We start from the raw sequence: 23,891 nt of genomic DNA, 5'->3' as shown, positions 1-23,891 counted from the left end.
ATGGGGCAGGGGCACTTGTGACACAGAGCATGGAAAAGGCAGAGGTCCCAAATGCTTTCATCACCTCTGTCTTTATAAGGAACAGGATTCCTTTCAGGAATTTCAGGCCCAAAGACCAGAATGAAAGGTTGGAAAAAGGAAGATGTGTCCTCACTTGAAAAGGATCAGATCATGAAATACTCAAACAACTTAAACATGTCTAAGTCCATGGACCGTGATGAGATATACCCACAACTAGGCAGGGAGATGACAGGTATCAGTATGAGGCCACTCTCAAGAATCTTTGAATACTCATAGGAGAAGTGTCCAAAGACTGGAGGAAAGCAAATGCTGCTCCTATCCTCAAGAAGGTCAAGGAAAATGATCCAGGGAACTGTAGTACAACCATCCTCACCTCAATGAGGTGATTGAACAACAAATACTGGAAATTATTTCCAGGCACATGAATGACAAGAAAATTATCAGGAATAGTCAACATGGATTCATTGCAGGGAAGTCATGCTTAACTAACAGTACAAACTTCTATGAGAAAATAAATGTCTGGCTTGACCAAAAAGTAGTGGATTGTCTACTTTGATGTTAGGAGGGTTTTTTAACACCATCTTGGATGCACAGTGAGGGGGGTTGCAAAGTGTCTGGAGTAGCCAGACAGAGTCAGAGAGCATGATCAATGAAACAAAGTCTAGTTGGAGGTCACCAACAGAGTTTGCCAGGAGTTGATACTGTGTCTAATTGCATTCAAAATCCTGGAACATCTCTCATACAGGAAAGGCTGGGAGATCTAGAGCCTGGAGAAGGCTCAGGGCAGTAATCTTATCAATGCATTCAAATACCCAAAGGGACCTTGTAAAGATGGGTCCAGGGCCTTTTCTGTGTGCCCAGTGACAGGGCAAGAGACAATGGGCACACACTGAAACACAGAAGTTCCCTCTATGCACCAGGACACTTTTACTGTGAGACTGACCAAGCACTGGCACAGGTTGCCCTGTGGAGGATGTTGTGGAGTCCCCACCATTGCAGCTGTTCAAAAGCTCCCTGGACAAGGCCTGGGCAACCATCTCTGGGTGAATGTGCTTGGGCAGGGGTGGGAGTTGGACCAAATTACCTACAGAGGTCCCTTCCAAACTCAACCATTATGTGATTATGTGATTGATATGTTAAGATTCCCTTAAAAGAGGAAAGACACTCCACCGTATTCCCTCTGTTTTTATTATTCTTATTTCTTCCAAAAATAGCATAACAATGTATTTTCAAATGAAATTTGATACAAGAAATCCAACAAAACTAGCTTTGATGCACACAAATTTCAATGAAACATTTCAGAACCTCTAAAGTGTCATCATTTTTAGCTAGTTTTATGAGTACTAATTCTACCAGACAAGAACATCTTGTCTTTAATTTCAGCACCAGAACCAACAGATTCTACTGCTTCAGTGAAGGTTACAGGTGTTCTTCTAGACAATAAAAAAAATAGGAGTCATGGAGGAAAGAGTACAACCTAATTACAGGGGGAAAGCAATACAACTAAAAACTCTTATAATTTGAACATTTAAGTCTTAACAGAAATGCTCTCTTCTAGGTTTGCTATAACCTTTCAAAATACTCATGAACCATCATCATTTCATCTCTGTGTTAAATCTATTAACCAACAGCAGCCATCAGCTACTGTTAGCCCAAAACTGGAGAGCAAAAACATGAACTATTCAAGCCTTCTCAGTAACGGGCAGCTACAGGCACATGGAAAGTCGAGCAAACACCATACAGAAATCGCTAAGCCAACTCTAAGAGACTAACAAGCAGCTATGATGGTAGTTAGGCACCGTTCTGCCCACTGGTATCATTTGATTACATTCCCAAACAAAATGTGTGGTCCTAATTTGGGGATTGTTACCCACAGGTACCAGAGTGTATGTGCACATGCACAGCCCTCCCTTCCAGAGGGAACTGCTGGTATCCTCAAATATTACACAGGCTCCCCTTTTGGTTGATGACATGACCATGTTTTTAATGCCTTAAGACTGCAATGAGGTCCCCATCACCACCAACAGCTCATCCTACTGCCAAGCCCGTTTGGAATTCTATGAAACAAGAAAGAAAGACATCCTAAGATCTGTCTAGTAAGTTTCAAGAAACACTAAAAGTCTTGTATTTCTTTAATACAAGAAAAAATATTCAGTAATCTAACTTAAGCAGCTGTTACTGATTACTGCATAGCCATATTTGCAAAAAAAGTAGAGATTTAAAATGTTAGAAATTGAGTACTTTCAAAGCAGTTTCGTACAGAACAAACTCATTTAATCTTAAAAGCACCGTGAAGTGACACTACATATCAGCAAGCAGAAAAAACAAGAACATCATGGGATTTTATAATGTAAACTATGCCATGAATACCACTAAGGTAGATTTACAATGCAGGCTTGAGCACAGCACAGAGGTTCTCAAACTGACTCGGGTATTTTTTGCTCTGCATGCAATGTAGACATACCCTCTATGCTGAATAGATGTCATTATTAATTAACTGAGCTCTGCAGAACAATATTTAGGCCCTCATTCTGCATTATCGAAGTCAATATTCCTCCATCAACTTCTGAAAGTGCAGGGTCAGGCTCGTAATCACAAACGTACTTCTACAAACAAAACATTGGTTTCTAACAACGTTATGTGAGTTCAAACACAGGTTGTGAGAGCATGCAGATTGCTCACAAATGCTTAAAAAGACTGGTTCAGAATCTTTCGTATATATACACACACAAGTCCATCTGTCACAGACAGGCAATGTAACTCTGAATCACGAGCTTGCTCTAGTTTTTGGTAGTGTCCTGCACACGTCTGATAATTAAAAAATAAAAAATAAAAAAATAGTTGCCACAATGGATTTGTGATCATTCCAATTTGCACATGGATATGATCTCTTCTTGCTGCATCCAGTATGTGAAGTTTCATGGTTGCTTCTCAAATGCAAATACCAAGTAAATACCTAAAAAAGAAAACGGGTGTATTTAAAGTTTCCGCTTTCTTGGTGAATCAACTAAATTTTCAAAATGTAACCAGGTTGATATTATGCCCAAACAACCTGTTAGTAGATTACTGAAATTACAAAAGATCTTATGATTTTTCAGTGAGTAACTTTAGCATTCAACTCCAGCATAGTTTTACATGTTTTCAGAAATGTGAATGAAATTCATAAATTACTCTGCCATTCTACACACAATAAACATTCACTAGCACATAAAAAGTCATATGCAAGTTAAGTTTAAAGACTCCTTCATAGATGCAGTAATGGACAATTAGGGTTGAAATTATTAACTTCTTTTTTAATTAAGAAGTGAATGAACTCATGATACATATTATCAATTTTACTCTTTTAAGTTTTGATGGACAAAGATGAAATTATAGCATTTTTTCAAGTCTGGGACAGTATGATTCTATTAATGGATACTCATACAGGCCACACCAGTACCCTGGGAAAACTCCGAGTTGGCATATAATCAATGCCAGCTATACCAGATGTTCCTGTGCTCCGTACCAGACAGATATGTTAAATCAGTTACTTGAGATCTAATTAAACATTTACAGATTTCCACTTGAATTCAACTTTTATTTTAATGAATGAGGTGCCATAGCCACTCGCAAAACTTTCAAGACAAGCTTATCAGACATTCCTTAGCAACAATGCAAAGTCCCATGTAAGGAACAAGCTGTGCTTATACTCTTATCAAAAGCTCAATACTCCAAATGTTTCTGGAAAATTAGACTACTCAGGAAAACACAGTAATCATTGTACTTTTAAAGGTGTAAATCTTTTTTTAGCTACAAAAAGGTATAAAATCATATTAAAAGCCCCTCTCAAATAGATAACTGAGATAATACTTCCAGATTGCTGGAATTTATGTCTCCCTTATAATTCATATAGTCTAAAATTTGATAATAATTTAAGAAAGTAGAGTGAAGATTTTTCTCACTTATGAAGTAAATAGCTTTTTTTTGTTTGTTTTTAAACTACTTACACAACCAGTATAATAGCCAGCAAAAACGCAAATCCTGGTTGGCTGCACTTATGCATTTCCCTCCCAGTTTCTTGAGATGTGCACACTACATAATCTATAAACAGACATTTTGAATTACAGAAATAACAACATCTAATTACATTTAAAAACTGGACTTTCTTCCATGACTAACAGGCTATTTTACACACTTTTCAAAGCAGTCATTCAGTCAATACTGTTTTCAAAAGGGTTACTTACTTGTTGCTTCCCATTCAGACTTACTCAAGGTTCCCTAGAAGGAGACAAAAAAACCCACAGTTTCAACAAAAAATAAGGAAACAATAAAACACCAATTTAGCTCCATCTTTCACTGACCTGTGTCTAACCACCCACACTGACTGGCTATTTAGGGGCAAGAAAAGCATTACTGTAGGCCACAGATATTTATAACTCCACTAACTATGATGCTCTGGAACTGGAAGAGCCAGATAATGGAACACATCTAAATTAAACAGGTACGGGAGAATGGGTCAACAGTCTCTTGGTCTGGATGCCTCTGCAATGCAGAGCATGCCTGTGTCCATTACCACACACCAGCGTGACCTGACCTGGCTCCAGCTGCTGCTCAGATCAGGATGCCCAGTATTTGTGCAGAAGTCAGGAAAATGCCCCATAGTAAAGGCCCCACACCACAGTGATGCCACCTTCCTCAGGTACACTGCCTGCCTCCACCCAACAACACCCCCCTGCCCACAGAAACCCTGTCTGCAAGAGACTCTCACCCTCACTCACACGTTCTGGAAAAACAGCCTGCCTTCCAGCCTAGGAAACTGCCAGCTCAGCTGATCAGATGAAGGCAGGGCAAGTTCACAAGTAAAAAGCTGCTGCCATTTACCCCACCACTTAAGAAACTTAAGGCAACAACAAGAAGCTGATTTTCTGCTCTGCCTACTCCATCCCCATCCAAGGATGCCATAATTTAGTCCATATGCTACCCACTGATCAAACCTGACCAAACAGTTCACCTTAAAACAGCACTTGGCAACAGACGTCTTTGGTTTGACTTGGCCTTCTCATGTTCTTAAGCCTACCACCTCTTAAAACAAGCATTTTTCTTTCCAAAAATTTATGAATTTAAAATGTGGAGAGAAGGTTTCTTTTCTCTCTTGAGGCAGGATTTTTATATGTGCAGTAACAGGGCTACATCTTCAAGAATTCGGAACATGAACAGTAGATGAATCGATGATTGAAAAAAACAAACCCCAAACAACAAAACCAAGTGAGATAACTTTAAGCTGACAACCCTCATGCAGTACTGATGAAAATGGGAAGAATTATTTCAAATATATACAGTTTTATGAAGAAAGCTTTGAAGCCTCCCATCAGAGGATTGGACCTAATGCTTTAAATCAGTATTGTGAAGATCCAGAAATATAATAAGATTCCTCAAATTAAGAATAGTTGGAAAGAACAGCTGTCAAGTAAGATGCAAAAAGCATCCTTTCCCTTCTGATTATTACAAATTTCTTTTCAACTACTAAATAAGGGAATTTCATCCTTTGAGTACAGGAGATAGATTAGATGAACCCCTCAGTCCTGCAGCTCCACAATTATTCACAAACAAAGAGACACTCATACCAAGTTCATTGTAGTTGAAATTAAGAAGGTACCACAGAGGATCCCGAAAGATCAGGACCTCAATTTTAAGACATCATTATCTCTAATGAAGTATAAGGGAACTTACCAATGGTAACTTTGCTTTGCCATCTTTGATAAACTCTTTTGCATGCTCATAATCATCAGGTTTATCAGAAACAAGCCTGGAATCACCAAGTGTAGAAAATGGCTGCAGAACATAGAACAAAACACTGAGTAGTGAGATACATTAATCACATCAAGTAAAGGTTTGTCACAACACAGTCCACAACAGAGGTCAGTAAGTCTTAAAAGTATTTTAAATTTAGGTCTCTACTTTGTAGCATCCTCAGGAACAGGTCTGATGTTCCCTACTTACCAGAAAATCTGACACCCAAGAATTATAAATTAAGTTTTATCCTTATGTCTCTAAAGCAGGGGAAACAGAATTACTATGAACACTCTCCTTCATGTACAGCTCATTATGAGCATTACCTAGATTTACCTTCTTTTAGAAGAGCAATTATACCAGCATCTCTTCAGGAGAACTACTAAGAAATGGGCAACTATAATTTCAAGCAGAACAATTAAAATGCTTCAATAACACACAAGCTGTAACAGAAGTATATAACAGGTTCTTCAAAACTAAGATATACTTATTAAGGATCCCAGTTACTAGTGATCTGTGTAAATAATTCTGATTGTAAAAACTCAGTCCTCAGTTGTAAGTGGCCACTACCTTAAGACAACTCTCACTCTCCTAAGAGGGAAGATGGTAAGTCAAAGGCTGTGTCTCTGTGCTGCTGCCAGTGTGAGCCCACATACGGCACCATCACTTTTAGCGTCAACAAGTGCAGTCAAGTTGCAGCCTGTGACTCAGCTGAATAAAAGTCACCAAGTACTTGATTGGAGAGTTTTCTACTGAAAAATTCTACTCTTTGAGGGAGGAGAGAAGCAAAGAACTGCAAGTAAAACCAAAGCCTCAGAGGTGGCCTGGAAAAGCTTCTCTGAAGCTGCTAAAGTTATCCAGGGTTAGAGCCAGGGTATAAAAAAAAAAAAAGGCAAAAACACTGGGCAAAAACATATGCTCAGTCACAGTTAAGTAGCATTTTCTTCTATGAACACAGACTGTCCTTTTATTCCTACAAAAGATTCCTTTCTGTCTTTTCAGTCAATATTCCTTGCACAAATCCAGCTTTCAGTCTCTCTGCTGAGGAAGAAATGGACTGCAGTCACCACTACCTGACACTTGCCATGATTCTTGGGCTTCTGTTTCCTACTTCACAAGAAAAGAAACTTGCCTCAATATTGAAATATTATCTCTAAAACTTGAACCATCTATTGGGTGGGACCTGTGCTGGACCAAGAGAAGACTGTGAGGAGGGGAAGGAGAGGAAGAGACAAAGTGTTAAGAACAGATCACAATCCCCCTTCCCCCACAGAGGAAGGGAAAAGAGGTAGAAAGGTCAGGAGGGAGCAAACAAAGCTGAGCCTGGGAACAGGCAGTGGGTAGGACAAAGGTGCTTTTAGGTTTTCATGATTCTCACCTTTCTACTTTTTTTTTTTTTTTTTAAATTAATTAAATTAACCTTCTCCAAGTTCAGTCTGTTTTGTCTGTGACACTAATCGCTAAGCAATCTTCTTGAATTTATCTTGACCCACAGGTTGGGTTTTTTCTCTGTTTTCTCCCCCCATCCTTTTGGGAAGAGGGAACAAGAGTGCAGGTCAGGGGGTGTCTGGCAGCCAGTCAAGGTCAACAGCCAGAATCATACTTTCAACTCCAGGAACTAAATACTTTCTATTGGTAGCCCTTAATTAATTGCAAGATGTTCACAAAGGAAACTTCAATTATTGCACAAAATTAACAAGATGTAAAATGCTACTAAAATCAAACAAGTCAACTCCAAATTTACCTCCAAGGCCTGCATTCTCCTTAACAGCATTTTATGCTCATCGTTCTTGATTTTTTCTTCATAGAATTCCCGAAATGTCATTTTGTAGACTAATTTCATACCATGCTTCTTTGCCATTCTGTCAAAATAATAAACTTAATTAGGGAATCTGCAAAATTATTGTAGCTTTATTTTCAAAGGAACAATTTTAAGCCACAGTGACACCTTATGGTATTCACTAGGATTACACTTTTTTACAACTTTTCTTTCTTAGTGAAGACATGTAGATGAAAAAAGCTGCAGTACCACCACAAACTGTACTTTTTTATTTTTTAGTTAGGACAACAAAAATCTACACAGAAGTAATCTACAAACATTTTAATAGAAAAGGTCTCTTCTCCCGAAACACAGAAGTTCCATGCTGACTTCCAGAAAAACTACACTTTTCCCTGCAGTATCTATCATGTCCGATATTACAAATATATTTAGCTAACTTCTTTCTGTTGTATTTAGTGGCTTACATCTCAATTATATGTGGACACCAAGGACATGCAACACTGAAGTTACAGCTGTCAGTGACAGATGCTGTCATTTTCACAGACAACTACAAATGAAGTTAGTTCTTGAACTTGAAGGGAAAGCTTAATACTGTTTAACCATACTGAGCTTGAATGGCAGGAAAGAAAACAGTATGGAAAGATTTGTCTGTACCATAGAATACAGCTGGGGAAACCAAATCTGAGGTCACACAAAGGTAACGGCAAAATGTATCCTTACAGATGACAATCATTTAGAGGAAGAAAAAAAATCATCACAGCAAAAATCCTATGAACATCTATGGAAAGGTGGAGAAGACAAGAGAGAGGCACTATGATGAAGAAGATACACAAGAAAGCTTACTGAAAGACTAAAAGAGGGGTAGAAAGAAAGCCCTCAAAAAGTTACAATTAAAGAGGAAAAAGCTGACAGTTCTAAAGGTTAGCTGACAGATCCAATGTATCAGATCAAGTCCTCACAGCTTCTGACCAGAGCACCTTCAACAGAGTTCAGTGGACAGATTATAGTTGCCTATGGAAATGTGAGAAACCTCTCTATTTGAAGCAATAACAAAAAATAAATAACTGAAAAATACAGTGAGAAAGCCAAAACATAATTTTCTGCAAGCATTATGCAATGACACATAAACTGAACAAATGTTTATTATGTTCCACAGCTTATATTGTATAATGAATTTAAAACTTAACTTACTCTTCCAGTAAGGGAAAGTAAACCAAAAACTCCGGGACATCAACCACTTCTTCCAAGTGAAAATCATACTTGCAGCCAAATAAGGGATAGTCTCCCTTCTTTTCAAATTTTACATTGTACACATCATTCCCAAATGAATTTGTTTCTGAAGCTTCAAGTCTCTTTCTACAGAATGAGATATAAACAAACATGTATTGACCAGTATTTAACAGACAGAGAAAACTACACATAGCAAGCCTGAAAGTGTTTCTCCCAGTAGTATTCAGTGATCTCTCTAGTTTCCCACTTCCATTATCTCATAAGGCAATGAAACAATGACATGGAGCAGCATACTGGGTTTCAACAGGTTATAATTCCCATACAACATACCAAGGACTAAATGGACATAGAAGATGAACCTTTAGCCCGGACACACAGACAATCTAGACAAGACTAGGCTTCTGAAACAACCACAAAACCTTGCCAGGTTTTCCCCATGCTGTGGCCATTTTGACACTACTAAAGTCATGACAGATGGATGGGGTGTATGAAGACCTATACTCTCTAACAGAAGAGCCATGAGGACAAGAGACAAAGGTTAGTATTGCTTTACCTGTATGAGTCAAGTTCACAAGGGAGATTTTTTTTTACTAGAATCCAAAATTGTTGCAAAAAATTGCTTTCGTTTGCACAAACGTATTGGAGCACTGCAAGAACATCTATTACTTAACAAAGCTCCACAGAGTTTGGAATACTAACAGGACATAAGAGTACTTACACAAGTTCAAAGCTATTTGGAGTTGTGCCAATGAAATAACCTCCAGGCGCGAGGTTCCCACAAGCATTTTTGAGCATCATGTCAGCCTGTTCATACGTCTCAAATGAATAGTGGTAAACAAATTGACAACTACAAATGTCAAAGCGCATATCTGGATCGCTGTACTTGGAAGACAAGAGATCCTGCAACAGATAAAAAGGAAAAAAGACTACAGAAACAAGCATGATTCACTTAAAACTTCTAACAAACACTTTCATCATTGTTTGATTTCTCTGAAGTTCCACCTTTCATTTCCCATTACAAGTTCAACAAAGACAAGATGAAAAACAGTAAGAAAAAGCTCTGCCCTACACAGAAAACCATACACAACATTTAGAAACAACAAAAATACACACACATTTCAAAGTTATAATCCTCAAAGTCCTCAAATTTTTTTTCATGTTGTCAGGTGACACTCCTACACCTGAAAGACCAAAACCCAAGGTTAGTTAACTTATAGTTTCCAGAAGTACTTTATTGCTGGGGTTTTATGACTTGCCACTTGTTTTATGGCTGGAAAAAAATCTGTAATAAAATGAATTTCAGTTTATTACGTCTCTGCAATGAAAACTGACCCACTAAACACACCCTTGAGAGGAGATGGGAGTTGTTCCAAATATGGCAGTTTGCCCTACCCAATGAGTTGTACTTGTCTGTATTCTTCCCCATGTTCATCACCAACATATTCCTCCCCATCCCAAACCGAGTAACTAAAATCTGAAGAACTTGAAGCCCTTGAAATTTGTCAGGTTAAAGCTTGCTTTGACCCTCTACTCAGCAGACATAGAAAAAGACACAGGAAAATGGGAAAAAGAGGTGGGCAGAATCAGATTTTGTGGGATATACAACATTCACGATAGAGATCCAAAGTCAGGTAAATTAATTTTGTGTGCAAGAACAGACAGAACAAAGCATGCAACACAAAATACATATGCATCTAAGACTGAGCTGTAATAGCAACATGAAAATATCCCTCTCTTTCCTGGCCAAGTCTCACTTCTCTCTCCCCCAAGTCAAGCAAGATGACATGAACCTGCAACAGACTCTTTCTCAGAAGAAGGAAAGGCAACCAAGAATTCAAGCAAACAAATGCAAGGCTGAGAACAGGTTCAGCTTTTCCACAGGTATGCTGGAACCAGGTAGGTTCTGTCTCTCAGCTTCCATCAGCAGGGCACTCTCAGCCTGCACTTCTAGGAAGCAAAAGCAGTTCTGGTTGCAAGACCGTCTCCTAAGCTTCAGCCATGCATTCACCACTGCCTCCAGACAGTATAAGAAACCTGCCCTACCACACAAGTTTTAAAGGTACCTATTATAGTAACCAAAATGCCACTAGAAAGAAATAATTCTAAGTGTACAAGTCAAATCAGAAAAGGTCCTTTATTTATTCCAGCATTCACCAAAATAGTTTCCAATATCCCATGCTGTCTCACAGAACTTCAAAGCTAAACAGTCATTCTGTTCCCCTTGTCGAGTAAAAGATAGTGGAAGCACCAGATTTACCATCTGGAAAAGACATTCAGGCTTCAGGAATATTACACTATACAACAGCAGCAAAATGCACCTAAGTGCATCTTAAGCAACCTTCTGGTAATCCCCATGGCTGATTCTCCTGGGAGTAGAATAATCCAACCTTAAAAATATATATACCCAAAATGTTACAGTATTACCACAAAGAACATTAAATCTCCAAAATATTACAAAGCACAGGAAGTGTACCTTGGTGCTATCTGCTTGTATGAATTCTGCATCAAAAATACGTTCATTATACCGACACCGGGACTTCATTTCCTCATAGCGGTGTTTGCATTGTTGCACAGAAATGTCAGCAATATCTATATATGAAAAGATAATAAATAAAATAAATGAAAACTTTAGAAGTGTGTACACTGCTCCCCAGAGAATAAATCTGGAACGATTACTGTAACACAGAAGGTACAATATGGCAGAATAAAAAATTATCTTCAGTTGCATTAAAACAGCCCAGCTCCCTGGGATTCTTAATATTCTTAAAAATATAAAAGATGTTGAAATGCTATTATTTCTGATATGTCACATTATGGGATTTTTTTAAAATTCTGAGACCGCTTCTTTCTCAGTCATTGAGTTTCTGACAATATGCAATTAATTTACCTAAGAACTCTGTAAGTAAATTGATTAAGTGTATTTAAATACCGCTCACTGAATAATGCAAGAAAGAACTGCAAAATGCGAAGTACCCAACATAATTCACACTGAAAGAGTTTTAGGAAATTTTAGTACCTAATTAAATTTGGAGTTAAGTAGTAGCTCCTCTGATTATCCTTGGGATACTTTTTGAGAAAAGGGATGAAGGTATCATTCTCCCAACATCAAAGACAATTATTTAAATAAGAATTTTTTAATCAGCTTTCAGCTCTTCCTTGTTTCTGAGTCTGAAAATCTTTAGTTGATTGTAACAACCAAGACCATTTTTTCTCACAACATTGGGGGTTTATTTGTGTTTTCTTAAATGAAACTCTCCTGTACATGTTTCAGAATAATTAAAAATACGAGAGACTAGATGTGGGAGAAAAGACATAAAATAGAAAATGTCACTCTCTTCCCCAGAGCCACATTTTGCCTAAGACAACCAGTGGCAATGGCATTTTTCTTTAGTGATACAAGTTTTTATTTAGGAGTTGAACTGAAAGTTAAATATTGATAATTTTTGAGTTTCTTCTGGCAATCAAGTTGTATCTTCAGATTAAAAGACAAAATGCAACTTTTTGCACAAAAGTTGTTCATTACGTTCTTTGATTGACTGGAAAAAAGAAATAATAAAATACTGGAGATGTACTTGGTTTCCCATAAAACCTGATGCACTTTCCCTAGAAAGTCATAATGTATTCTTACCAGTACAGACGAGTTTTTTAATTCTGCCTTTCTTCCATTTCAGTAAGTCTCCACCTTTCCCACATCCTAGATCCAAAACAGTTATATCACTCTTCTTCTGTCGTACCCGGTCTATAAATTCACCTAGAAAAATAAAATCCAGGAGTATATAAACACATCTCTGCACTTGTACTGCACCCAAAAGCCTTAAGAACCAAATGGGGTTGAAAATTTTAAAACACCTCAGACCTTACTTTGCCTACAAATCTTCTTAATATTACAAACCTAAATCTCTTTTCTTTCTAGAAGGATGAAAAGAACAACAAACTTTTAAAACTGTGGAGAAGATTAACATTTTCTGTGCTTAAGTTCTCTGCATGTAACTTGACTGAGGCTCTGAGCTGTTTCCCTGGCTAAGGCAAAACTGCACATGCTTAAACAACCACAGTGTACATGAGGAGGGAGACAGGGCTCCCTCTCATTAGCATTAGAATGAAGGCAGATGTTATCTGAAAGTACGGGAAAGCCTTTTGCAAAAAGAAAAAGCCAATTAAATGCAGCAGCCACAACATCTCCTCCCAGTCACCTCACAAAAATGCATAATGTTTTTCACTCGCTCTCCCAGGCCTTGCAATAACAGTAGCTACTCCTTTGCTGTCTTTCTACCCTACATACATCAGTTACATTTTTTCTTCTCTCTCCACGCTGTCTAGATTCTCTCTGCTCTGACTGATGTTGGCATATTATGTAAAACATATCAGCATGCTAGCAACTTTTCTTCACAGTAGGAGACATGAAATATGTTTTGATACAACTGCTATAAAGCCACACTGCTGAAATTCTTTATGACAGAAAGGCTTCAACACAGGCTTTGGGAACAGCTTTATAGAAATCTAAATATTGCTTCTAACTGCTCTGATACAACACAACAAAAAGCAGCATGCTAAGACAAATGGTGCCAACATCTCCTGGCACAGATCCCTCTTCATGAACCTGTGATGCTGTGCTGATGATTCTTTTCTTTGTTGGCAGATATCTGATGGCTTTGTTTCCTCAATTTTGGAATTAATTTGTGGAACAGCAGACTTTGCCTTTAAATAAAAACCTGATGATTCTTAAAAAAACTACATCCTTTAAGCTTTCCATCTTTTCAACCACTGACTATGGGTAATATAGAAAATATTTATGTGTTCAAGCTTCCTGCAGAGCTGCTTAACCAGGATCTGAGCAGAGACTGCTTTGGGAAAATGCCTAAGAAATTGTTTGAGATAGATTGAGCTGTTCTTGTTTGAACCTAAGAACACTTAAACTCTTTATGACTTAAAGCTGTACTTTTCTCTTTTAAAATGTCATAGAGAAGAACAGTTTCCAGTATGAATTATTTAAGTCAGTTGACCTTTAAAACTTGGCACTCCTATAATACAGAGATTCAAATTAAATTATATCACAGAGATTCAAATTAAATATAATTATAGACATTTTATTGCAGTCGAAAAACATCCTATGTATTATGAGACAAAGTGTCATACTCAGCATCAGAAAACAGAAAAAGTTACATTTTGATGCAAACATTGTTACATTTTAATCATGTCTGAGCAATCAGTTAAGGAAGCTTACCAATGAGGACACTCTTTGTCCAATTATTAAAGTTTCGGAGGTAGAATATGCGAGACTGGCTACGTTTTTCCAATCCAACTTCTTGAAGTTCATTATAATGTGCAGCTACAGCTTGCCCATGGCCAATCACACGCTGCAGAAAAGAAATCACATCACAGAAGGAACACACTGAAGCAGTGAATTCTTTTTATTATTTTGTCATTTAATCAAAAGACTCATGTGTTCACTTCAATGATTTAAGAAAGCAAACAAGCAACACTATGAAGAGCACCATCATTTTAAAGAGATTTCCCGTATCTGTACTGGTATTAATGCAGTACTTCAATTATCACAGCAACACTCACAAATTTAATCCCCTTTTCAGTTAATTCAAGCAATTTTTGGATGATAGATATTGCCCAGCATCTTTCCTTCACAAAAATACTTAACTTTCAATTCTCTAGTATTCTCAACCACTCTCACAGAACACATTTCATTCTTCTTAAGTCTGAGACAGAAGAAAAGGATGTTCCTTCTCTAGGAACTTTAAGCCTCTTCCAAAAGCCTGTTTCAGAAATTCAGTTTTCATCTGACAGAAGTGTATAAACTGCCAATTTAACCAAAATGCCAATTGGCTGATGTCACATTAAGGTCCAAGTGGACAACCCCACTGCCAGAGCTTTAAACAGACCGTGATAAAGGAATGAGAGGAATCATTTGACAACATATTCCACCTAATGCTTAAGAGTTATCTGTAAAAATGTGTTTAATTTAGCCTTAATTCAAAATACTCTAAGAGATTTCTGTCCAGCCTTTGCTTTAAGTACTACAAGACACTTCTCTCCCCTGTTATGCAGAGAACAAATCTACATCCAGATATGCTCGCAACACTTCTTCACCTTGAAAATAATCTTCAACTATATACATGAAGTGAAAATAAATTATAAATAAAATCCAAAGGCACAGAACAGAGACCACCACTACGGACTCTGTGAGCAAAAAGCATTTGAAATAACAGTACAAACCAGAATGAAGCCATTAAAAGCATTCCTAACAGTTCACTACAGAAGTCACTATCCCTGCATCTTATTATTCAAATAGAAGTTCCTCAAGGGAGAAGGTTTGGTTTATATATGTCAACATGTGAATTCTTCAGTGCTTCATATACTTTGGTAACATTCAGAATGAACACAGCCTTCCTTGTCTGAAATCTCCATAACCTCATCATCTGTTAATTACCACACTGGGCTGACTGATACTAACAAATGTTTTGACGACTTCTATTCTTTTTCAGGGTAAGCACAGATGGCTCCCTGAATGGCCACTGAAAAGGTGACAGAAGCTAGAACAGCTGACTTGTACAAGTGTGGGGGCCATACTCATATAAACCATTAACACATCTCAGCTGCAGGCAGCCATCAGCAACAGCATCTAGATGATGGCAGCTACGTTCAGTCACCTCTCCATACCCTTAGGCTACACAAACCCAATGGAGTTCTTGTTCATCTAAGCCTTATCCCCCCTTATTAAAAGGATGAAAGGGTTAATAATGTTTCTACCACAACAAAGGGCACCCGTAATTTTGCCAGACTGCTAAACCAATATATTAACATCCTGGGAAAATTCTGGGCAGAGAAACAAACCATTAGGTCAGACATTTTCAAATTACATTTAAATATCCCAAAAGGATGAACTAGACTGGATATTAAAGCATCAGCTTCTACAAGATCATACATAATGAAGGACAGCATCATGTAAAATGTTACCCTTTTCACCCTCCCAGGTGAACATATAAAAGGTGATACATTTTCTGCTGCTTTTGTAGTCTTAAAATATAAAGAAGCACCTCTAAATCTTTCATTGCTTCACTTTGCCAACAAATCATACTGAAATTATATCACAGAGGATGCATTCTGTAGAGTTTTGCAAACTATAGAGTACCTTACCAAGGAAATAAAGGGACAAAATTACCTCACGGAAGAACTCCCCAAGCACAGGTAACTATACTAACACACAGATAAACAATACACATGAGAGCTGAGTTCAAGGCATGGAAGCTGGACTAACGCCAGTAGACCCCACACTACACTACCAGACTGCTACCACATGGACGATGGAACAGTCATACAATTAGACCAAGCATGTGCTGAGCTTATCATCCTGTCAGCCCTCTTTCTCTTCTGTGAAGCACTGTGCACCTGTTACTTCCCTAGGAAACATTTCCACACTTGGTGTTTTGTGCTGGCTCACACATGTCTAACACAAATATTTTCAGTCTTTTCTTGAGCTAAGGCTTCGAAACAAGGATTTGAAAACAGCTCAAAGTAAATGATACTCACTACTTTCTTAGAAGGTTCATCTTCAGAGTCTAAATTCTTCCTCTTTGCTCTGCCACCCTGATCACCACTATCAACTCCTTTTTCACTTTCAGCGGACTGCTCTGTACCTGAAGCAGAACTATTGCCTTCACACTCAACACCTGAAGCTGATTCTAAAGCATCAGGTGTTTTCTCCACTTCTTCATCCAAACTCTTCTCTACTTGCTGTTCCTCTGTCTTGGTTACTTCAGCCATTTTGACTGGTCCACTGATCAGAATGGAAATCTAGAGGGAAAAGAAACAAACCACCAAGAATTTTCAGTGCTGAATTTCACTTACTCGTGGTTGCGATCATGACTGTCAAACCTAGCATTGGCATTTCACCCTAGGCAACAAACAGACTTCAAATTTGACTAGCTGTTTAATAAAGACAGCTCAATAAAGTATGTGGGACTTGAAAATACTCATTAAATAAGTTCAAATTAAGATAAATCGTTACATTTCATTTTAGAGTCATTCTTACGCATCTTTATTGATCAACTGCCAAATGTTACAGGTTTTTTCTTTCCCTTCCTATAAAATGTAACCTACAAAACAATCTATGTTTAGAAACATAAACAGATAGGTTCTCTCAAATTAGTTAATCTGTTATTTAAACTGATATGCTTTGAAATGGATGTCTTCAAATAAAAGATCAAGGCGGGTTCCTATAAGCAAATTTTCTTACCAGTTGTGGATTTTCCAGTTTGCCAAGAATATCCACTATGCTCCGAACTTAACTAATATGTGAATATTAGTTAATATAACTAAAATTAGTTAACAGTTAATAATAACATTAACTAATATTAATTAGTTAATATAACTAATATTCAGCTGCACCTGCATTCCCACATCTCCGCCTCACAAATATCTACACAGGCCGCAGAACTGCAAACAACTGCCACAAAGCTCATTCTGTCTCCAGCACATCCTGGCCTTCTTTACACCACCATTGGGAAGCAGAGCACCTACTTTATAACAAGGCATGGGAAAGGGCAATTTGGCAACTCCTTTTCTGAAACAGTGGTCTAAATCAGCCAAAAAAAAAAAAAAAAAAAATCATATTCAAATCCACCGTATCCAGGCTCGCCTCTTAATGAGGGCCAGAACACATCCACTGCGTGGGCCAATACAGCCAATACCAGAACAGCTTTCCTCAGAACAAACGGCCTCAAAGTACAACTTATAATTCTTCCACTGCTGCGGCAGCACCTGACTTGGTTTGCGAAGCAGCAGCAGATCCTTCATTATCCTCACCCGGCTATTCCAAGCGGATGTTTTGAAGACCTAAACTGTGAAACGATCCGCCTTTCACAACTCGCGATGGCAGCCAAGTGCCCAGAGGAACAGCAGCTCCTCCAGCCGGAGAGCTCAAAACGCCCGGAGTGGTGTGGGAATGGCCACGGCGGCCTCGGGACGCTCCCACCCCCTCCTTTCCTCCTTCCCTCCTTTCCATCCCCCGTGACGCGGCTGGGAGGCCTCAGGGTCTCCGCTCCCGTTACCCGGGCGGCGGCGCCCGTCGCTTCTTTGCGGCCCCCCCGCCGCCGGGGGGCAGGGAGGACGGCAGCGAGGGCAGCCCCGCACCGCCCCGGCCCGGCACTCACCCGACTCAGCGCTCCGCCATCCCTGTTTGCGGAAGTGACGAACCCCACGGCCGGCGTCACGTCCGGGGACGGGCCGCGGGGAAAGGGAGCCGGGAAAACACGGCGGCGGCTTGTGAGGAGCGGCTGCGGCGCCGGGGTTGTTTAGCCTCAAGAGGAGGCTCGGGGTGGAGCTCATCGCTCTCTACGCGTGCCCGACAGGAGGTTGTAGTGAGCTGAGGCCGCTTCATTCTACCGTGCCTGCACTGAGAGGAGTGTAGGAAATGGCCTAAACTGAGAGAGGGGAGATTCCGATTCGATACTAGAACAACTCTTTCACTGTTAGGATGCTCAGGCGTTGGAATAGGTTGCCCAGGGTGTTTAAGAGACGTCTGGGTCTGGCGCTGGGTGATTTGGTTTAGGGGGTCACAGTGGCAGTGCCGGCTTGGACAGGGTTGTCTTAAAGATCACTTCCAACTTTTGTTCTATGAAAGGTGGAGGAGTCCGAGCAGGGGCAGAGGGACTACGAGTCCCAGGGGGCCGTGCGGGAAGGGGCGGTGCTCGCGCCTGCGCAGTGGTGGGGCGCCGCCGGGCCTGAAGGTGATGGTGGGGACGGGCGCCGCGGCACGTTGCGCGGGGCGGGCGGGGAGGGGGGGGAGTGACGGCAGCGGCCGCTGGTGACACCGGCGCGTGCCCGAGCTCGCGGGGCCCCGGGGAGCGGCACGAGGTACCCGCGCGGCGGGGGCGGGAGCGGGAGCGGGAGCGGGAGCGGGAGCGATCCCCTGCGCCCCGGCGTGTGGGGGCATTGGGCTGCCCGTGGGTTCCTCCCGGCTGCCTGGCCTTTGACGAGTTCGCCTTGTCGGGCGTTGGGGGTCGTCGGGCGCGACACAGGAAAGTGAGCTGGGAGATTTGTCTCTTGGTAGGGAGATGACGCTGGGTGGGCCTGGCTGTTCCGTGGTGGGCTGCTGCTGCAGCGTCTGGCTGGAAAGGAAGGGATTTGGGGATGGGATCTCGGGCTGGGACTTCCTGGGACGGAGGGTAGTGCCGATCCCGGCTCCCTGGTGCGCAGTGACAGGACCCAAGGGAACGGCGCGAAACTGTCAGAGGAAGTTTAGGCTGGTTATTAGGCTGGATAAAGGTTCTTCACCCAGAGGATGGTTGGGCACTGGAGCAGGCTCCCCAGGGAAGTGGCCACAGCACCAGCCTGGCAGAGTTCAAGAAGCATTTGGCAATAGTCTCAATCACAGGGTGTGATTATTGAGATGTCCTGTGCAGGGCCAGGAGTTGGACTCGGTGATCCTTATGGATCCCTTCCAAGTCATTCCATGGTTCTGTGTCACCACTGAATGACCGGGGGTGGTTTATGCCTCTTAAGGGGGTCCACTTCCTTTGCCTGCCTATGTCTTGTCTTTTCAGAAAGCTTGAAGTGGTTGTACAAGTGTTGTATTGTCTAATGTTATGTTTCTCGTTAGTAATCCGCTCCTGTTAATGAAGTATATCCAGGGAGTCAGATAGAGAAGTCATCAGAATTTTTCTTAAGGCTTTTAAGTGAAACGTGGATCTATGTCAGCTCTTACAAACTATACTTCAGCATCACTAATTGTCTATTTCCAAAACCCCCTCTACAAACTTTAGTGAAAGAGAAAGCATTAATTTGGACAGTACATGAATCTTGCTAGAATTTCTTACCAAAGCCAGTTCTTAAACTGCAAGTATTCCTCAGTTTACCCCAAGATGTCGTTGCTGTTAAAAGTTTAAGCATAAAACGCTTTGCCAAAGTTTTGCCGCTTTGGGAAGAGATAGGGGGCGCAGGTTCCTCATTTGGAATGTGTTTTGCTGCCTTACATGACTTGCAGCTGCTTCAGTGTGGAAATTGCACGCACAGAGGATAGTATGTCCCCACCATCCGTCTCCTGTAGGGGTGACAGCAGGTGTTTATCTCCTTTTCTGTTCAGTGGCTCTTTGAGGTAGAAAGGATAGGACTGACCTTTGTCGCAGCACTGTGGTATTGTACTCACTGCCTAAGAGGCACTTCCATCAGGGAATGAAAAAGAAAAAAGCATTTGATGATTTGGGTAGGTGGATGTCAGGTGGCTTGCACATGGCAAAAACTGAGTAGGTAAATTCAGACTGTTGAGGAGTATGTAAGGAGTGTAAGAAGTTAAAGATTTGTCTGGTGTGACTGTCTGCAGGTCTGCTTCACAGGCTATAGCAGCTGTGAGAAAAGGGTTGATCTGGTTTGGTTCTTAAAAGATACCATGTAGTTCTCCTGCTGTAGATGGTCTTTCCTGCAGGTAGACTGGCCCAGCTCTGTGTGTAATCTCATAGGTGTCACTTAGAAACTGAAGTCTGTTTTTGCCAGACAGGGAGTCCTTGATGGCCCCTAATGTCAGATAAGAGCCCTCAGTTTGCGTCTTGGCACATTTCTTTATCTGTAGGGAGTCTTGTCTAGTCTTGAAGACAGGGTCATGAAAAATTCAACAAGAGCAGGAAGAACACTGATTTTTAAAAATGTAAAACTGCTTATGGAATCTCAGCAAAATCCTTGTAATCAGTTCAGTCCTGCAGACTGGAAAGACAATCCAACATAGTTCTTTTTTGTGTGAAATCAGATAGTTGAAGATTAACTTATTTTCAAAATTAGATGCTGAAGCAAATTCATCACCATCAATATTTCAGTATTAAGAATGGAATAAAATCACTGAAAGGACTGAGACCTGGGCCCAAAACCTGGTGGAAATCTTCCTGGACAGCCAGGTGTCTTCACAATAGATCATAAGGATTTTACCTTGATGTTCTAATAGGTAACTACCTAGTTCCATCACTTTAGATCAAGGATCAAACTCGGGGTCAGAGATTCTTGGTGACTGTTAAATGCCCTAGTAGATTTTTTGACTTGAGATGAATGGATTGTGCAGTGTGACAATAACAAGAACACAGAAGAGCACTGTTCAAGTTACAGAACTTTTTCTTAGTTTTTGAGTCTTGAATCATGACACATCTACAAAACATGCATCATTTTCATGTCTCTGTTGCGACAATAAAATTCCAGTGAGTCAAATGTTATTATTTAGTTCAAAAATCCTTATGATCTATTGTGATTCTACCTTCCTAAATTTAATTGAGTCTTGAAGGTACCAGTAAAGGTGTGTTAAGTCCAACACACTTTGTCTATATTAAATTTTGTCCAGAAAGTTATGATTTAAGCAGGTGTTGACTGGCCAGAGTGCTGTGCCTGCTTAGGACTTTTGGTAAGGACCAAAGCCGCATCTTCTTTTAGGCATTGGTGTTACACAGTAGGATTTACTCTGGTTGGAACTTTGTGCTTCCTCTAAAACTCTCCAACCCTTTGTAGCCCAGTGCCTTCCATCACTCAGTTTTCCTCTCATACTCTTCAGACAAGTAACATATTTTGATATGTTTCCAGACGTGACCCTGCCCCTTCTAAACAAATTCATCTGAATGGTAAAGCTCTCTTTGTGCACATCAGAAAATGGAAGTGACACTTAGCTGGGCTATAAATTTAAATTCCCTGCATCTACTGTTTTATCTTGTCCCGAGAATTGACCTTGACCCTATGTAACAGTTCTCATGTAAACAAAACAAGAAGTTGTGGCTTTGTAGAATGTTGGAGCAGATGATCCCCTGCAGGTCTTTAGGACTTGCCGAGTTTGTCCTTGAGGAGGGGGATGGGGGAAGGGAATGGTGGTTAATAGAGTCAGGTGCTCATTAAAAAAATGATTAAAAAAATCTGTAGGGTTTTTTCCCAATGGATGAATTTTGTTGGTTAGAAATAAAAATGCATGCGTGGCTTCACAAGAATTCAGTCTCTTCCAAAAGTGGCTGGTGAAAGATTTTAGTGACAGCACTTACCTTTAACTGTAGTGGTAGTGCTTAGCCCCAGCAGGCAGTACCAGGCAGTTAACTATTCACTCTTAATATTTTGTGGGTTTAAAACTGGCTTTGCTGATGTTAAAATTAGATGGCATCCTTTGCTTCCTGCTGTCTCAGGCCATAGGATAGTACTTTCTGATGGGGGATGTCTCCGTGCTGAACCACAAGCCTTGGGCCTTGTTGATGACATCTGGCACAAGGCAGTGTGCTTGCAAAGGTTGCAGTGTTGCAGTCACAGGATTCCTTTCTCAATCTGAATACAGCAGTGGTGTAATGCTGCTGCTTCAGACTGTGAATAGGAATGTTACTGGAGTTCTAATACTGAAGTCTCATCAGAGCTCCTTCTGGTGTAAAGACAAAGCTCTCTGAATCTGATGCACTTTCAAACACTTGCAGATGGTGTCATTTTGTTGTTTGCACATCCTCTGTGCAAGAACTGTTGTGTAAGACAGTAAATTGAATAGCGGGCAAGAAGGTTTAGCCACTCAGGTATCAAGACCTTAATAAAAATGATACTTCTTTCATAAGAACTGTTCACGTTCATTTGTAGAGATGTTGGGAATAGCATTTACTGAAAATCAGATGAAGGCTGTGGTTTTGAGTGTGTGTGTGTGTTCAGTAAATGTTATGATCAGCCTCTTCACACATAATTTTTCAAGATATTCTGATTGATACTGCACATACTTCTCCATATGGAGAAATCTGAATTCACAACAGAGAATTCAACACTTACTTTGAATATTTAGAAAAGATTTATACTGGAAGTGAATGTCTGCCAACAGTAATTCTGCTGAAAGATGAACGTTCTGTATTTTTTTCTGGGAAAAATGACAGCTTTTCAGTGTTTGAAAGTGTGATATAAATGTGGTGAGAGAATAAAAGAAAAAATCTTGAACCCAATGCTTCCACTGTGAATTCTGTTTTTACAAAAGCTGGGATGTTTTTTTCCAGTTTCACTCTGGTTTACTTTTATTCCTACTTTGTTTCTAATTGTAAGGCTTCAGAGTTCTTTCTTGAGAATGTTTCTTGTACATCTGTAGAAGCATTTTGGGTGAATTTGATGAGTGAAAGACTTGGTACTTCAGGGCTGTTGTTTTAAGTGTCTTATAAAATTATTACATAATATAATTTGCACTTAATGTATTATTGCAGATGGTACTGTTGCTTGCTGTTGGGTTATGGAGAGAAGAAACACAGCAATGAGGCAAGACCTGTAAAGATCCAAGGTGGCAAAAATGGCATTTGTCAAGGCTAGAAAGGAAACAGGTTTGGTAGTTACTGTGGAAGTTGAGGCAGAAGGCTGTACAAAGCTGAGGCTACGATGTAAGTTTAAGCATGTTCCTAATAAATGCCTTCTATAATTAGTCAAGATAAAGTATTTGATACCTAAGGTTATATTCTGTGGTTTGGTGTGTTGGTTTGACTCTGGCTGGATGTCAGGTGCCCACCAAAGCTGCTGTATCCCTCCCCTCCTCAGTTAGGCAGGAAAAAGAAAATACAATGAAAGGCTCTTGAGTTGAGGTAATGGCAGGGAGAGATCAGTCATTGCTTGCTGTCATGGGCAAAACAGACTTAATGTGGGGAAATCAATTGAAATTATCACCAATCAAATCACAGTATGGAAATGAGAGGTAAAACAAATCCTAAGAATTTCTTCTTGACACTCCTCCTTCCTTGCCAGACTTAACTGTACTCCCAGTTCTCTCCCTGTTCTTCCTGTTAGTGGCACAGAGGACAGGGAATGGGGGTTACCATCAGTTCATCCATCGCATATTGTCTTTGCCACTGCTTCCTCCACAGGGGGAGGACTCCTTCCCCTGCTGCAGCATCGGGTCCCTCCCATGGCAGACAGTCTTCCACAAACTTCTCCAACATGAATCCTTCCCATGAGCTGCAGTTCTTAATGAACTGCTCCAGCGTGGGTCATTTTCCATGGGTGCAGTCCTCCAGGAGCAGCCTGTTCCAGCATGGATCCCCCATGGAATCAGAAGTCCTCCCAGCAAACCTCCTCTAACATGGACTCCTCTTGCCCCAAGTCCTTAAAGGACCTTCTGCAA

The 23,891-nt window shown here is 40.3% G+C and overlaps 2 protein-coding genes across 9 annotated transcripts in view; one reads left to right on the top strand and one right to left on the bottom strand.

Annotated features, from left to right (window-relative positions):
- Positions 1-1,190: 1,190 nt before the first annotated feature.
- RNMT (RNA guanine-7 methyltransferase) lies at positions 1,191-18,036 on the bottom strand. Its single transcript, XM_063397084.1, has 11 exons — positions 17,965-18,036; positions 16,343-16,606; positions 14,025-14,157; positions 12,429-12,551; positions 11,274-11,389; positions 9,519-9,700; positions 8,762-8,926; positions 7,535-7,652; positions 5,731-5,832; positions 4,245-4,278; positions 1,191-2,977 (listed from the first exon to the last, which is right to left on the bottom strand). The coding sequence occupies exons 2-11, from the start codon at positions 16,574-16,576 to the stop codon at positions 2,940-2,942; spliced, it is 1,245 nt and encodes a 414-aa protein (XP_063253154.1). The 5' UTR covers positions 16,577-16,606; positions 17,965-18,036; the 3' UTR covers positions 1,191-2,939.
- The window catches only part of FAM210A (family with sequence similarity 210 member A), a 21,228-nt gene continuing 15,364 nt past the window's right edge, over positions 18,028-23,891 (top strand). The window contains exons 1-2 of one of the 8 annotated variants that reach the window (XM_063397160.1): positions 18,037-18,165; positions 22,987-23,157. The gene's annotated coding sequence lies outside the window, so the exon portion shown is untranslated. Of the gene's footprint in view, positions 18,218-18,493; positions 18,668-22,986; positions 23,158-23,891 lie in introns of those variants that run through there. The other 7 variants (XM_063397136.1, XM_063397182.1, XM_063397167.1 and 4 more) reach the window with 7 other exon arrangements.

The sequence above is a fragment of the Prinia subflava genome, chromosome 1, assembly GCF_021018805.1.
Source record: "Prinia subflava isolate CZ2003 ecotype Zambia chromosome 1, Cam_Psub_1.2, whole genome shotgun sequence".
NCBI lineage: Eukaryota > Metazoa > Chordata > Aves > Passeriformes > Cisticolidae > Prinia > Prinia subflava.
Note: the sequence above shows the minus strand (reverse complement) of the source record. Positions and strands in the feature narration are given on the sequence as shown.

Bases quoted from the DNA above. Each gene is read 5' to 3' on its own strand.
- RNMT (XM_063397084.1), bottom strand. From the start codon at position 16,576: ATGGCTGAAGTAACCAAGACAGAGGAACAGCAAGTAGAGAAGAGTTTG. The intron at 8,927-9,518 runs GTAAGTACTCTT...CTCATTCTGTAG, and splicing joins CCAAATAGCTTTGAACTTGT to AAAGAGACTTGAAGCTTCAG. The intron at 7,653-8,761 runs GTAAGTTAAGTT...TTATTTTGACAG, and splicing joins TACTTTCCCTTACTGGAAGA to AATGGCAAAGAAGCATGGTA.